The sequence below is a fragment of the Electrona antarctica genome (genome assembly GCF_951216825.1).
Source record: "Electrona antarctica genome assembly, chromosome: 17".
Lineage (NCBI taxonomy): Eukaryota > Metazoa > Chordata > Actinopteri > Myctophiformes > Myctophidae > Electrona > Electrona antarctica.
Window position 1 is genome coordinate 11,428,482 of NC_136798.1, and position 16,205 is coordinate 11,444,686.

General features: G+C 42.7%; 1 protein-coding gene across 3 annotated transcripts in view; it reads right to left on the reverse strand.

Moving 5' to 3' along the window:
* Positions 1-16,205, reverse strand: part of LOC306940345 (protein EFR3 homolog B) — a 47,185-nt gene that overhangs the window by 16,197 nt on the left and 14,783 nt on the right. For all 3 annotated transcript variants that reach the window (XR_013792003.1, XM_079525365.1, XM_079525366.1), the window contains 6 exons: positions 15,648-15,798; positions 8,757-8,878; positions 8,100-8,249; positions 2,491-2,625; positions 1,197-1,275; positions 25-160 (listed from right to left, as the gene is read on the reverse strand). Coding sequence is in view for 2 of the 3 variants with exons in the window: in XM_079525365.1 (XP_079381491.1) it covers positions 25-160; positions 1,197-1,275; positions 2,491-2,625; positions 8,100-8,249; positions 8,757-8,878; positions 15,648-15,798 (773 nt within the window). In the remaining variant the exon portion in view is untranslated. The remainder of the gene's footprint in view (positions 1-24; positions 161-1,196; positions 1,276-2,490; positions 2,626-8,099; positions 8,250-8,756; positions 8,879-15,647; positions 15,799-16,205) is intronic.

A 16,205-nucleotide genomic window follows, 5' to 3' on the forward strand; every position in this document is an offset into this window, starting at 1 on the left:
GTGTGTGTGTGTGTATAGACTCACCCACAGACCCACTGGACGCGATGGCAGCCGCCTCCAGTAGGACCTCCACAATCCCAGCTCTCACTGTGGCCGAGTTCTTACTGTTGGCATCCAGGTGACTCAGCAGCTGTTGAATCACTAGATGAGAGTGCTGAGACTGAGAGAGACAGAGAGAGACAGAGATTGATAGAGAGAGACAGAGACAGAGAGAGACAGAGATTGATAGAGAGAGACAGAGACAGAGAGAGAGATAGAGAGAGACAGAGAAAGGGACAGAGAAAGGGAGGAGTGGGTGGAAGAGAGAGAGAGAGAGAGAGAGAGAGAGAGACATGACATGACATGAATAAAGAATTATAAAGAGAATAGAGACAGAGATTTTTTTTGTGGAAGAGCAAAACAATATAGAAAGAAAGAACCTTTTTTAAACCAGGTAAGTTAACTGTAACTAAATTAACGATCTGGGGGACCACGTGGCAAGATATCAAAAATGTGATTTCAACATAATAAATTATCTTAAAGAAAGAATGTACAGTATATAGAGGAAAATTGGTATTATTATAATCTTATTTTTATAGCACATGTACTAGCTCATAACCACCACACAACAAACACCTTGTCATTTTGACAAAGTATAAAATAGGCCTTAAGCTGATTCAACCAGGCAGTGACCTAAAAGCTAGAGGCTGGATACAAAGCACTTGGTGACTTGCGTTTCTGAGATAAGGTCCTGATAAGAGAGCTTAATGGAAGCTGTGCACATTGTTCCATTGGCTGAGAATGGCCACGGAAAACCTATTAGCTTTGCAGTGCATCAGCAATCTTTCACTGTGTGCCATCGATCACTCACAGAAGTCACAACATACAGTAAGCGGTGTGTGTGTGGCTGTCAGAACACAGACGTCAGGAGTCTACAGGTAAACAGCTCGAAGAAAGACTGACAATGACACAATACCAAATTACCAATAATCAAAATAAAGAACATACAATAACCAAAATAGGCCATATTGAATCCTTTTATAAATATTTTTCAACATAGAAACACTTGTGCAAAATAAATTAAATGTTCTCAAATAATTGCAATTAGGCCATTATGTAATAATTGTGACAGGTCTGGGGGGTAGAAAATAGAGAGAGAGAGAGAGAGAGAGAGAGAGAGGGGAGAGAGCGAGAGAGAGCATTGCATGTTGTCTTACCTGGATGGAGTACATCACGATCTTGAAGCAGCGTACTGCGAAGGTCTTACCCTCCCATAGAGAGTGGTTGTCTAAGTGCCTGGAAGGAAAGAGGCAGGCAGACAGAGATAGAAAGACAGAGGGGAGGGGCATCAGATGTCATTAGACACAGCATCGATCGTGACGTCATTTATGCTCGATACAGACACAGACAGAGAGAGAAAGAGAGAACCCTACATGCCTCTGTAATAATAACACTTTCAAAACCGGCCATTTTAGGGGGGGCTCACAGCGTAAGTATTACACTAGTTTAGCTTTTTGCAGGTTTTCTAAAGATGGTACAATCCTGCATACACACACAGATGTGAGGGGAATGATGAACGATGTAGGGAGGAAGAAGTGAGACAGGAGATGGATTTTCAGGGAGTGAGGGCTCAGAAAGACAGAACAGGTCTCATCAAGACTAGAGAACTGGCCGGAAAGAAGAGGAAGACACAGAGCAGACAGATGGAGTGTTCAAAAGAGAGAGAGAGAGAGAGAGAGAGAGTGCTTCAATACAGAACTGTAAAGGGAAAGGGAACTCACTAGATTTTAGTTTGTCTGTCGTTTTCTTTAATGGTTATGATTTTGCAATTCTAATATGGTCAAACAAAATGAAAACTGGCTAAATGTCATAATAAACATACAGGGAGACTGGTGGCATAATACCACAAATACCCAGCCAGATATCCCATGAGAGTGTATGACATTAACTTCTGTCAACATGACCAGATGGGTACAACGCATGGCCTCATGCTGTGCCTGTGGAACCGTTCTGCTTTGACAGAGAATTGAATGACTTCAACAAGTACAGAAATATCTGCAGAAACACACGGTCATCAAAGTATTAAGAACCCACCAATCGTGGTAAACAGACCAGGCTGCAGGGGTGGCAACGTCTCCACAGATATGGAGAGATATGGAAACAGAAAAAGGAGGAGAGAGATGGATAGATGTGGAACAGCAGAATGGGGAGGTCTGAATGAGACACAAACAGAGGAGCGTGTCCTTGCAAACAAATACAAGGACAAGCTGCATTGTCACTCAGAATATGTCTAAGTCTAACTAAGAGACGGAGAGACAGAGACAGATGGCTGACGTAGATAATCTGACACTATATTGTAAGCACATAGGCTTACAGAAAATGAAAACGCAAATAAGCACTGAAGGAAGCGAAGGAGTCTAGAAAGGAAGGTCATATGCACAGAAGGAGAGAGGCTGGCTCGTATGCGCAGAACAGAAGGGGGTGCGGCTACTGTGTGTTTTGGCTTCTCACATGAGCACGGGCGTGACAGCATTCTTGATGTTGCCGTAGGCGGCGCGACCCAGCAGCTCCCTGAAGCAACGCTCCGTCAGCTCCACAGGACTCTCCTTTTCCTTCTCAGACGCCTGCAGAGGGGAGGGAGAGCGACTGGGGGAGGGAGGGAGAGAGAGAGAGACAGGGTTGAAAATCAGTTCAGTACATTCGCCATCATTCAAGCTTTGTTTGTTTGTGGCCCAACACAGCGGCTGGACTGCTGTGTCGACACAGCCTCTTAGCCAGGGATGACTGACTTCATCTTCTGTGCTTGTTTTCCGTTAGCTTGAAGTGATTTCCGTGTGAGTTGACATGCTTGTGGTGAATACAGAGGGCTGCTGCCGGGCTGGATATTTGATGTTTTGCAAGTGTAGCAGAGGTAACATGAAGATGCAATGAGATAGAAAAAGTTAAAAATGTCAATGAGGTCAGACTGCAAGGTTAGGCTTAACGGTATCGACATCATTGCTCTTGTCTTTATGTTTTTACTAGGCATGTAACGATATATCTTTTATATAGATATATATCGATATTAATCCAGACGATATGAATCGATTTATTGAAATAAAAAAATCGATTTTCAAAAACCAAAAAAAAATCATATTCAAGTGCTTTTGGAGAGCTCGAGCACTGTAGAGGGGAGCTGTGTGTGTCTGTGACTGTGCCCAGGTGATGATGGTTGTTGATGCTCATCAAGGAAGGCAATTATGTTTCTGCACTGTCAAAAGTAATGCTACTTCTTTTGCAATGTAGTTAAATAAAACATCTCAGGGGGGAAGATAAATTATATAAAATTTAAAAAACGGTAATTTTTCTTTAAAATATATATTTTTTTAATATCGTGAAAAATCGTATCATGAACCTCATATCGTGATACGAATCGTATCGTGGGTTGAGTGAATCGTTACATGCCTAGTTTTTACGCATGTAATTCAATTGTTTTTGTTTTTGTTTGCGTTATGTCAAATGTGTGTATTATGTACTAGAGGGCTGCTGTTCCGTGTTGCAAAACAAATTTCAGTATATTGTATATCGTATAAATGTTACTGTACCACGTGTATTTTGTGGGTCTAGGTCCAACACGTTGTATTATCCCATTTTGGACGGGAACCCCTTTTGGTGTTAGCATTATGTTATGCTTTAGCTATTGAAAAATAGCAGATCTACAAGCTCATAGCGCGCCACCGAGTGGCGCGCTACGAGCTTGTAGGTCTGCTATTTTTGAAAAATGACTGACGACTGACATAGAAACATAGCTTTTTCAGAAAACCGTCAGGATGTAGAAGACATTTTTAGAATCTGATCTCAGGTCAAAATGGGTTATTCACACACTGGTCCCAGCCTTTCTTTGCTCTCATGCATAATGAAAGCAGTGCTATACTGTAACTCCACGTCAGCAAGCCTGGCCTCAGGTGGTCGTGCGGTGATATTATTTATTCACAACCTACCTGCCGTTCCCCACAAATACCAAATGCATACCCAGGATGCATTGTGCTAGCTTTAGGACCTACAACTGCTTCAGTTCAGTGTGGTGTAATGAAAAATGTGTTTTTCACACTTTTAGAGCCGTGGTCATCATATGGGCGTACCTGACAAACAATAGATGCCAAAACAATGGGAAAATTTCCATTTGTGTATTTTTATATAAAAAGTCCATAAAAATCCAATTTTAATTACTTTTTTTGAACGAAAATGTGCTGTGTGATGAGATGATGACCTAACGCGGCCCGAATCATCTTGATTTCATTCACCTGTTTGATTCCCATTGCCGCACCTTCCTCGAAATACAGCCGATTTTAATTACAGAACTACTCAGTTTTTAATCATTTAATTAATTACAGATTGTAATCATTTTAAATCGCACTTAGTTTTTGCACCACAGAAGCTTTCTGAGGCCTCATTCACACGTACCAAACACCAATCAAGCAATGTTTGGTCGTTTTTTTGGGCCACCACAATGCTTTTCCAATGGGAGTCACATGGTTTGATCAAACATTTGTGTTTGATCGCTGATTGCTGATTGCTCCCCCATCATCAAACAAAAATGTTTGGTCAAACCATGTGACTCCCATTGAAAATTAATTGGAGCAGCAATCAAAAAGCAATCAGGCATCACACACGGACCAAACATTTGTTGTGTACATGTGAATAAGGCCTCACTGAACGGATTTCAGTTCAGATCACACCGGTGCACGCAATGGGAGAAGAAGCCAATCAGACCGCTTTGCTTGACCCAGTGGATGATGGGAAATTTATATTTACCAAAACTCCCTCATTGATACGCGATTAAAATGCAATTCATTTTGATAAATTCATTACAATGCCACACATGAATTTGATTATTTTTTTAATCGAGTCCCAGACGATCTTTTTTAATTTTTCGGTCTCCATTCACTCCAGAGTGAAAAACTCCAGCTCATCTTTTAAAAGGTCAGACAAGGCTTTGGTGTGGTTTAAATACGTTTAGTTATGGTTAGACACGGTTAGTATGATTAACTTTAGGCATTGTTTGGTGTGTTTAAGCCTAGGGGGTTTGGAGAGGGTTTAAATGCCGTTTTCTGAGAGCACAATGCACCATGGGTATGCATGCCCAATGGTTGAATTTACTAATTCCTCTTAAGAGGGCTTACAGTTTGTGGCGAGGTCACATGAACTCATGACCTTGCATAACTCAAAACCAAATAGGACAATTTGGGAATTTGAGCGGTCGTCTTATCCAATAAAAAATGTAAGGCTGACTGGATATCAGTTTCTAATACTGTAGTATACATTACTTAGGGTGAGATGGCAAAACAGTATGATAATTTCTGGAATGTTTTCGGGGAACACCAATGAATACTAAATGGGGTGTAAACGAGACACATGTTGGTCAATAATTACGAGACACATTTTGGTCAATAATACTATGTTGGTCAATAATACCATTAAGACTATTAATGTTATTAACTATAAGATTATTACATGAAGCAAGCACATAATAAGTGTTAGGAATGGATAAATGCATAGGGGCATGGGGCTACTTCAATACATTTAATTTTCTTCAACATGACTGATGAACTGATTGAAGCAAATAAGCAATAAATAGAAGTAACGTTCCCAGCGGATTCAAATGTATTTTGCAAGCCACTAGCACTGGGGTGAGGGGGGGGGGGGGGGTGACTCCATAATGCCGGTGATCTTTCTTAGTCAGGTTTAGTCGCTCTAGAAGCAAACATTCAAGGAAAATAATGTGTGTGTAATTGAAAGAGACATTCAAGGTCATCTTTGAATAAAAAGGAATTGTACTTTCACTAATAATGAGGCGAAGTCTGAGTTTAATTGGGCTCTGTACCAACTGCTGTGGTCAGTCTTAATTGGCACGGAGGTCAGTGTGAGGAGATACAGGAGGACACATAATGGGGGGGGGGGGGGGGGGGGAGGACAACGTATACAGTTGGAGGCCATCGATATTGTCCTTTTCTTTTTGCTGAGGTTTGCGTGATCTGCGCAAAAGGACAGTTAACCCATTTTGGGCGGGAACCCCTTTTATTGAAAAATAGCAGATCTACAAGCTCATAGCGCGCCACCGAGTGGCACGCTACGAGCTTGTAGGTCTGCTATTTTTGAAAAATCGTGAAAATATTTATTTCAGAAAACTGGAGGATTTAGAAGGATTTTTTTAAATTTTGAGGTCAGGCCTAAATGGGTCAAATGATAAGGGACAATATCGGTGGCACCCAACTGTACAGAGGAGTGGAGCCATGACTTGGAGCTGTCTGTCTGTGAGTCCATCTACTGAACCGTGTCCGTCCATGTCTTAGTCCTTCTGCCAGTAAAGCCCCCACCTCACTCCCATCACATCTCGGCATTGACGTCAATGTGGATTTTAGCATAGGCAGCCTATACCCAGAGTGGGTGGCTGTGTAGACTCTAATTTACCCTCTCACTCTCCGTAATTTGTTTCCTTACACTGCAATCCTTCCATGCATTGGCACGCTCCTTTTTTCCTATAATTCTCAAACCCATTTTCTGATTATTCATTCGTCATTCAATGCTCCCTCTCTCTCCATCTCAATCGTTTATGTTGTCCCTCATGTATGTATTCCTCCCTCTCTTTCTCTCTCTTTCGATTATTTACTCTTCATTCAATGCTCGCTATCCAGTGGAATGATGCACTAATAATGGTGAGCAGTGGCATTGGGTTGACAGTTGGGATGACAAACACTGGGACAAACATGGTCTAATCCAGGGGTTCTCAACCCGTGGGTCGCGACCCCTCGGGGGGTCGCCAAATTATTTTAGGGGGTCCCCAAATTATTTAAAAAAAAAAAAAAAAAAAAGGTTTTTAAAAAAATATATATTTTCACGATTTTTCAAAAATAGCAGACCTACAAGATCGTAGCGCGCCACTCGGTGGCGCGCTATGAGCTTGTAGATCTGCTATTTTTCAATAGCTAAATTATAACAATGCTTAAAACACCAAAAGGGGTTCCCGCCCAAAATGGTTTAAGGTTATTGTAGCAGTCAATTTACTGTATATTGGGGGTCGGGAGGGGGCGGGGCGGGGGTCCAGAGACATTGCCAAAGCATTTCCGGGGGTCTCCGGCCAAAAACGTTGAGAACCCCTGGTCTAATCAAGGGGTGCCTGGTATTCCATCCAGTAAGTGCACTGACCATTTATGCTCCTTGTGAATGTCAAGGACCCCGAGGTTGAATCCAACTCCCATAATGTCTCGCATGTCTCTCTTCTCCCTGCCCTAGATGTCCTGTCTCTCTACAGTACACCATCTAAACAAAGATACCGCTTATACACACAACAGCAGCCATGGCCTAACCTAAAGAATACACAGTGATGACAACAAAAAGCTGAATCGCAGGGTTCTGTGACCCTGTGGTGTCTGAGACGTGGTGAAGTAGACCAGCCAACCTTCGGAAAATGTTTTGTGTACCACACTAAGCTGGCGGAGATATACATACAGGCATACAGGCATACATACATACATACATACATACATACATACATACATACATACATACATACATACATACATACATACATACATACAGAAATGTGCAGTTTGAGTTGTTAGACTTTACTTTGTCAGACAGTATTAGGGCAAGCCTCCTAGCAGCGTCGACTTTAGTACTGCACAAAATCACAAGGTGTCACCAGCATTTTGCATACTTTAGACTAGAGGGACAAATCGTACCAGCATACTTTCAAAATGCATATCTAAAGATTGTGTAGTGGTTGGCAGGTCTGGTGGTGAGGCAAGGTTTGTCTGGATGGACTGCTGATGGGGGTTTACTGGTTTGTTGTTTTCATTGTGAGCTAAATAAACCCTAATTTATGCACCATGCATGAACCATGCGTTTTCAGTAATTGCAGATATTGTATATTGTATATTAAACTGCAGGTTGGGGTAGTAATATGAGTAACTTATTTAATCAATCTGACTTGAAGTAAACCTCAACCCATAGGCCTTGAAGGTCCCTGCACACCGGACGCGTTTTCGGATGTTTAGCGGCGATTTTCCGTCGGTTTTCCGAAAAAACGCGTCCAGTGTGCAACCACCTCGACAGTGGACATACGATCAGAAAGCCCTCACCTCTCTGTGCCCTCTCCAGTCTGTAGGTTGAAGAGCAAGGAGGGGACGATCTTGTCCATGTGCTGGGGGTCCCAGATGTTTGCCTGCAGCTCATCATTCACCGTCTTCCTCACCACGCCCTGCAGACCCTTGATACCCGCCATGCGAATGCTGGAAGAGACATGTGACGTTCACTGTCTTACCACATGAATGGCACACATTCAACCGGCCATTTTGAAAAAATTAAATAAAATGAAATGTCTTTTACAGAGGTGGTAAAGTTTGATCATAATGAGGGTAAAATAATATTTGTTTCTATGTTTTTGCTCGTGCTATATTTATCTGTTGAAAGGTTGCCACTTCACTGGGTCTATTTCTGCACACTTGCTTGATTGCACTACTATAAAAAGCATTCACTCTGATTTGTTACATGAGTACATAAAGAAACGGGTCTAGAAATAGCTAAAAAAAAAACTCATAAAAGTGGTCTAATAAGATCCCTGCACAGCCAATTCATTCATATAATATATCCATCCATCCTACGATATTTCCGTTCAACCCTCCTTCCAATCATCAGTCCCCTGCAGCCATCCGTCCATCCATCCTATGATATTTCCGTCTACCTCCTTCCAATCATCAGTCCCCTCCAGCCATCCGTCCATCCGTCCATCCACTTACTTGGTGCGGATATCAGGGTCCTCAAAGCTGGAGTGGCACATCTCACTGAAGCGTGACACAAAGAAGTCATAGCTGCGGTGGTAGGAGGGTGTGTCCTCTTCTATGTTGGCAAACTTCACAAACTGGAGACAGAGAGAGAAAGACAATGATGAAGGAAGCAAGCATGAGCTCAGTTCGGGGCTCTCACCAGGTTGGCAGAGGGAGACTAGTAGCGCACAGGATTACAGCTTTAGGCAATTGGTGTGAAAAGATGGGTTACAAAATCAAAAATAAATATATATTTGTATATAGGAGACTGTTACAACAGATAGATACAGAATACATGATGAATAGCTTGTGTTAATAAAATGTAAAGCGTAGCCTTTTAGAAAAGTGCCCCTGGGAAGACCACCGTCCCACTGGGGAAGAAAATGTCACCATTTAAACATGCTGACATTTAGCTTCACAGCGCTCTCCCAATTAATAAATTAACAAGTGCTCATCTCTGCAAAAAACGAGACAGGACAGAACACTTCTTGAAATTAACCTGTGCGTTGAGTGATCGTTCACTATTACTAACTGTTAATTTATATCCTTTATTGTCTCCACCAGGCCGAAGGCATGGGGAGAGAGTATGTTTTGCACTCCGTCCGTGTGTGTGTGTGTGTGTGCGTGTGTGCGTCCTTCCTTCCGTCCGTCTGTTACCAGCTAATCTCCGGCACCGTTAACCCGGTCGATGCCAAACTTTGCACACACACTCCCTGGATGCCAACGATGAACCTCTGCCCCACATTTTCCAGAACGGCCTGTTATAGCGCCACCATGAGGCAGCTTTTCACATGTTTTACCTAAAACTGCACCGATCTGCGTGAAACGTTGCATGCACACTCCCTAGAGGCCAAGGACAAATCTTTGACCTGCATTTTCCGCATCTGCCTTTTATAGCGCCACCAGGAGGCCGACTTTTGTAAAACACATTTTTTGATATTACTCCTCCAGATTCTGTCCAAAAATCTCACAAATCGTTACACAGTATCTCTATGGTCATGTGCTCAAGTCGGATCTGTCCGATATTTCATATTCCATCCTAATTGGCTATAATTGGCTTTCACAGTTTGCAAGATTGCCCCGTTTTGAACAAAAGCCTCAAACGCAGCATGCAATTTACGTGAAATCTTTCACACATTTTCTTACTAGGCTGAGGAACCCTTTTCACATTGGCCTGTTATAGCGCCACCAACAGGTCGATTTTTGCAAAACACATTTTTGGAACAAAATGCCTCAAATCATCCAATTGCCATTAAAGGCGTATGAAGAAATGGCACCCTTTTCACATTGGCCTATTATAGTGCCACCAGGCACTCTGCATTTCCTCAACAAAATGAAGAAAATTGTTGCAAAAAACTAACAAACAGAAAAACATGTTTATATTACTCCTAAATATTTTTGCCAAACATCTCACACAGTCCTATCCTCCTGGTGGAGACCTGTGCCCAGAAGGGCACTTTTTCTAGTTATTCTATATTCTGTAGGCCTATTATGTTTAGCCTGGCTAATAAGCCAGACCGAATCAGCCGTTGGCAAAAAATAAATTGCCTGCCGGCGGATTACGGTCTGGAGAGGCTCAATTGCACGCCCATTTCCTACACCAGAGAACTGGTGTGGCCAATCGGGACACGGTATGCAATATGGGCGGGCTTTGGTACAGTGACGTTCAATGCTTGAGACCTTGGACTGACAGTAGCTCTGACCAATTGACCAATTGAAAATGTTTGAACCCGCCCCCCGAGAAACAAGATCCATACACAGCATCTCCAGACTCAAATACCACACGACAGTCTGATTTGAGTCTGGCTTATTAGCCAGGCTATATTATGTTGGCCTATTTAGTTTTTGGTTGCAACCTGACCAAAATACAGTACAGTACAATACACTGATATACAGTATAAAACATATCCATATACAGTATATCCTGCCTCAGTAAACCAAGGATGTTGCAAATCCAAATTCGAAATTGTATACAATATGTAAAGTATGAACGATATGCAAATATATGGTCCTTCTCTTCACCACTGTCGATGTATATCGATGCTGGTTTTGTTTTTGAACACCTATCAATATATTTAAATATTCTACATGTTCTGTACCATATATATATATATATATTTATAATTTGTAGTACATTACTTGTATTATACTGTTAATTTTCAGGATTCAAATTCAAAAGTATCAAAAGCTCAATACTTTTGATGCTTTTGATGTGAGGCTGTAGTACCGTATTGTGCCGAATATAAGACGACTCTGATTATAACCCATTTAGACCCGAGTTAAAAACATTCACTTTGAAAGAATATATATTCAAAGATTTGCGCCACATTTTTACGATTTTTTAAAAATAGCAGACCTACCAGCTCGTAGCGCGCCACTCGGTGGCGCGCTATGAGCTTGTAGATCTGCTATTTTTCAATAGCTAAATTATAACATAATGTTTAAAACACCAAAAGGGGTTCCCGCCCAAAATGGGATAAGACAACCCCCATTGTTCAAGACTAATTTGTGGAAAACACATTGAAGACAAAATCTGGTTCTTTATAAAGAAAATCATTTCATTTTAAAATGATTATATTGTGGGATGTCGCATGACAGCGGGCCGTCAGTGCGCCGCCCCAACAGGAGTCAGTGGTAGCCTGGATCCAGCCCAAAGACCCCGCCCACTCTCTGAGTGGACTGTGTCTCTTGGTCTGGTGATGCACTGTGAACCTATAATTTCTTCGGTACAAAAATGTATTATCCAATGAGAATCGGTGGTGGGGGTGGGTCTAACGAACAACCAATCAGCGCAGAGTCCCGTTTTCAGCGTCATCACGCAGCGCAACACACAGAGGAAGGAGGGAAAAACAACACCAATGGCTACTGGTTGAGGGAAATTCTAATCCCCTCCCCCTTGAAATCGCTCAGACAGGAGACAATGTCAGACTGAAGCTTCAAGAAAGCTACAGTCTGATAATCAGGCTAAGTCAGTGGAGCGTCAGAGACGGAGCGCAGCACCGAAGACCACGCCCCGCCCTCGGAGTCATCGTTGAGCACAGGTACCTGCCAATCTTCCTGCTCAATCAGATTGATTACGCAACGGCTGCGCTCTGATCCTGCGGGGGCTAAAATGTTTGACGCTGACGCTCGCCCGGCCTCATTCTCCGCTGACTCCCGGAGGGAGAACTGGCGTGGCGTACTGGCGGTATGTTAAGCCCAACACACACCGTCTGTGAAGCGGGTGCGCAGCGGCGCGGCACAGTATTGCCGCGCGTCATAGCCGCACAGCAACACCCACATGACGCGCACGCTACTGCGCGGCTGGCCAGCCACGCCCACGGATTCCCGGATGGAGGCCGTGCGGCAACGCCTGGAAAATAGAACAGCGGCGTATCCGAGCGTCAGGCGAGGCGTCAGGCGAGCCATTTCAGGTCTCCTTGCTTTAACGTGTAATGTTAGTTCCTACATGCCAATGTTGTTAGAGGGACATGTAAAAGTGTGGAACAGCCTAGAACTGGTGTTATGAAGATACTGCACTGCTGTGTTGGTTCGAATTGAATAAAGAAGGCATCATAACTTATCCTCCTGGCACGTCGTTTTTCCATCTTACATCACAAATGTAGTTCGTTGTCCGCGTGTGTTGGCACTCGATTCATAACACTGTTTCAGTGGTACGGGCGCCATCTATCGGCGCAGATGTGTAATGACATGCTACACGGATACACCGCATTTCCTCCCTCCGATATACGTAGATCTATGATATGTACCCTTTTCAGAACCGCATGGACAGCGAATGGAGGTCGAGAGTTGAGAGAAGAAAAATTGACACCAATTTCAGTATGCGAAATACTAGGATTCAATAAACGTCAAAAATAACGTATTCAGTTTAACGTTCGCTTCCCGATATTCAGTACGGCTGTAATCACCTGGTTGATCAACTGAACCTCCTAAAACAGCCTACAATAGTCCATGTTTCAATGCAATAAATACTGTTGGTATTGCCCCAAGAGGACGGTTGCACCAATCTGAGTGAAGTCCATTCTTAAACCTGCAAGCCAGGCAAATTCGTCTAAAGAATCTAATACATGGAGCTGTCTACCTTGTCAGTCACCATCTGTCACATTGACGCAGAACCGGAAGCGTGGCAAGTCAATACCTGAATGTTGGATTATTTTGGATATACATCCAGTCCTCCTTGTACATAATGCATGGATTAAAGCAAGGACTTTAATCCATGATAATACCACACACATGAACAACAGATGAATAGGGTACTGACTACTGAATACAACGTAGGGTCACTTAACTGTGGCTCAAGTCTCTTTTAGCACCATTGTTAATCCAGCCATGATACAAATGAAGTCTGTAAAGCTCTTGAATCTAATTACACCTGTCAGCAGCTGGCAAGCACAACTGAATGATCCAAGTTCACGGTCTGAAAAAAGGGGATCAAAATCTTCTTTGAGCTACCTGACAAAAGCTTTTAATATTTCCAAAAACAAAACAAGAGGAGACCTGAACATAGTTTACAAGGCAACAGAGATTCAACTCATTCCTATCAACAAAAGCTTGTTTTAGTTCAACATTCAAATCCTTAACTTTATCTTGACCTTGACTGGGCCTGCTGGAGATTTATTTGACTGACCATACTCTGTGCAAGCACACATCCGAGTCTGACAGAGAGACAAGTGTTTCTGAGAGAGATTGATATTAGAGAGGAGATTATGAGTGTGGAGAGGCAGAGGGATGCACGCTCAATCTGTGTACAGGACTACGGAGTGATGCTAGTTTGGACTCTAACCCATTGAGACCTGGAACGCATCCATGTCACGTTAGCATTTAACCACATTAACCATTAACCCATTTTTGGGCAGGAACCCCTTTTGGTGTTTTAAACATTGTTATAATTTAGCTATTGAAAAATAGCAGATCTACAAGCTCATAGCGCGCCACCGAGTGGCGCGCTATGAACTTGTAGATCTGCTATTTTTTTTAAATCGTTAAAATGTGCCTCAAATCTTTCCGAAAATTGTCATGATTTAGAAAACTTTTTTTTAAAAATGTCGACGTCAGGCCTGAATGGGCTAATCTGATTTCTACGCGGTGTCCTCCACTGAACCAGCTGATGGCAGCGTCCAGCATCACAATGACAGATGTTCCCTCTCTCTCCGGCTTCATTTCTCAAACACAGATATTAGTCTCTTGCCTTGCCTGTCAACGTTGCTTCGTGCCATGAATGCACCTGATGTCCAGTAGATATTTTGGAAACAATTTGGATTTTGGATGGGAAAGAATTCCTCAGTGAGGAATCTTAGTGACAGACGTGCTTTGTGTGTTCATTTCAGCAACTTGACAGTGATTTGAATTTTAGTTCAGTACCAATTTAGCTGCTAGTACAATAATATGAAAGCACTGCGTAGATCAGGATCATATGCAGAGCATTCATTGCTATAAAACAAAACAAAAATTTGCACTAAATAGTTTCCATTCCAAAGATGCAGTCTGAGTTTCCGTACATATTAAAAATAAGCCACCGTTTCTCTCGGTTCTAGATTATGGAGATGTACTTAAAATGTACTTAAACTTTAGTGTATTTTTTATCATTCAGCTCTCACGTTTATACCTGATAATAAATACAACTAAACAAAAGTGGGAAGGCCAAGTTTTAGTGGACCAAAATTGGTGCTCTACTTGTTTATTTATAAAGCCATAATTCCCCATAAACATATAGCATATAATCTCTATTGTACTTGAAGGCCAATGCCCAGGCAACACAGCCACTCGGATTTACATCAGATTCATTCTCATATGGGAAGGTCTGCTTTTAAATAGAACACTGTTATTGTTATTGTTAAATTGTTTAAATGGGCCCCACCATGAATTTAAAATCAGATGTATTGATATAAATGTTGCCCTTTAATACCTTTTTATACACACTGAAGCCTAAACAACCACTCAGATCATTCATTTTCATCTTCTCTCAGGATGCTATTCCAACTTCCAAGGCATTTTAGCTGCAATACAAAATATGTCCACACCGGCGCCCCTGTCCTCCTCACCGCTTATCCCCGCCCATCTCAGTCTCAGTGGAGGGGGGGGCATTGAATGACAGGAGGAGGAGGTAAGGATTGGGAGTGAAGCGAAACAAGTTTGCTTCATTTTGGAAGTTGGGATGAGGGGGAAATTCTTCACGATGGAAATACAGCAATGATTGACAAAGTAAAATAGAATCTCACAAGAGCTCTACAGCTGATCAATCAGCGTTGATGTTGTCTGGAGCCCCGGAATCGATTTGGGTTTTAGCTGTAGTGTTTGTTTTCATTCATCCACCTCCATGACTCGCCGTGTGCCGTATGTCGTGAGATCCCTTTGCTGCATGTCGACATGCAGCTCGGAGTTGGGGGGGACAAGGCGAAGACTTGTAGAGTTCTTCAACAGCCTAAAACAGCAGACACTGCGAGTGCACTAAAAACAACGGCGGTCGATCCATGCATACCAATGACTTAAAGAGTGGAGGCAAAGTTAAAGGAGGAAGGACTATTAAAATTGGTTTGTGGCACATACGTCACTCAAGGGACGAATCTGAGTGGGCCCATTGAGACACACCCATTAAGAAAATCACAGATTTCTCAATGAAGGTCTGAGTGTTCAAAAAAACCCAACTTGTTTGGCTGTAAAAAAAAACACTGGGGAAGCTAAAAACACAAAACATCTTGAAAAATGTCAAATTCATGGTGGAGCTCCTTTAAAATGTTTTTCAAGATGGTAAAATATGGCATAGAAATTTACGGATAAAGCGTAAGGCGCGCCCAAGATAGGGCCATTAGTGTGTTCAGGAGATGCATCGGCTTCCCCACATAAGCCGAATTTGTGTACACTCACCGAGTTGGTTCCCAGGATCTGCAGATTGGGTTTGTCCGACTCCAGCAGCTTACGGACCATCTTTAAGAAGCTCTCCACAAACAGGTTGATGCTCTGACAGTGGCAGGCCATCAGCAGTTGGTCCAGGGCCTCCATGGCAATGCACACATACCTGAATCATAAGGGCCAGGAGGAGGAGACAATGACATCTTTAACAACACACCTAATGCATTACATAAAATGGTGAATGGTAAATGGTGCATTTATATAGCGCCTTTATCCAAGGCGCTTTACATAGATTGTGCAATACATTCACCCATTCACACACACATTCATACACCGATTGCGGCGGAAGCCATGCAAGGTACCAACCAGCACATCGGGAGCAATTTGGGGTTCAGTGTCTTGCCCAAGGACACTTCGACATGTAGACAGGAGGAGCCGGGATTCGAACCGCCGACCCATGGATCATTGGACGACCTGCTCTACCTCTTGAGCCACAGTCGCACAGGTTATGTTTAGTATAATGATGAAATAATTGTCCCAATATCTCCTCTACCTAGGTAGCTAGGTACAGTA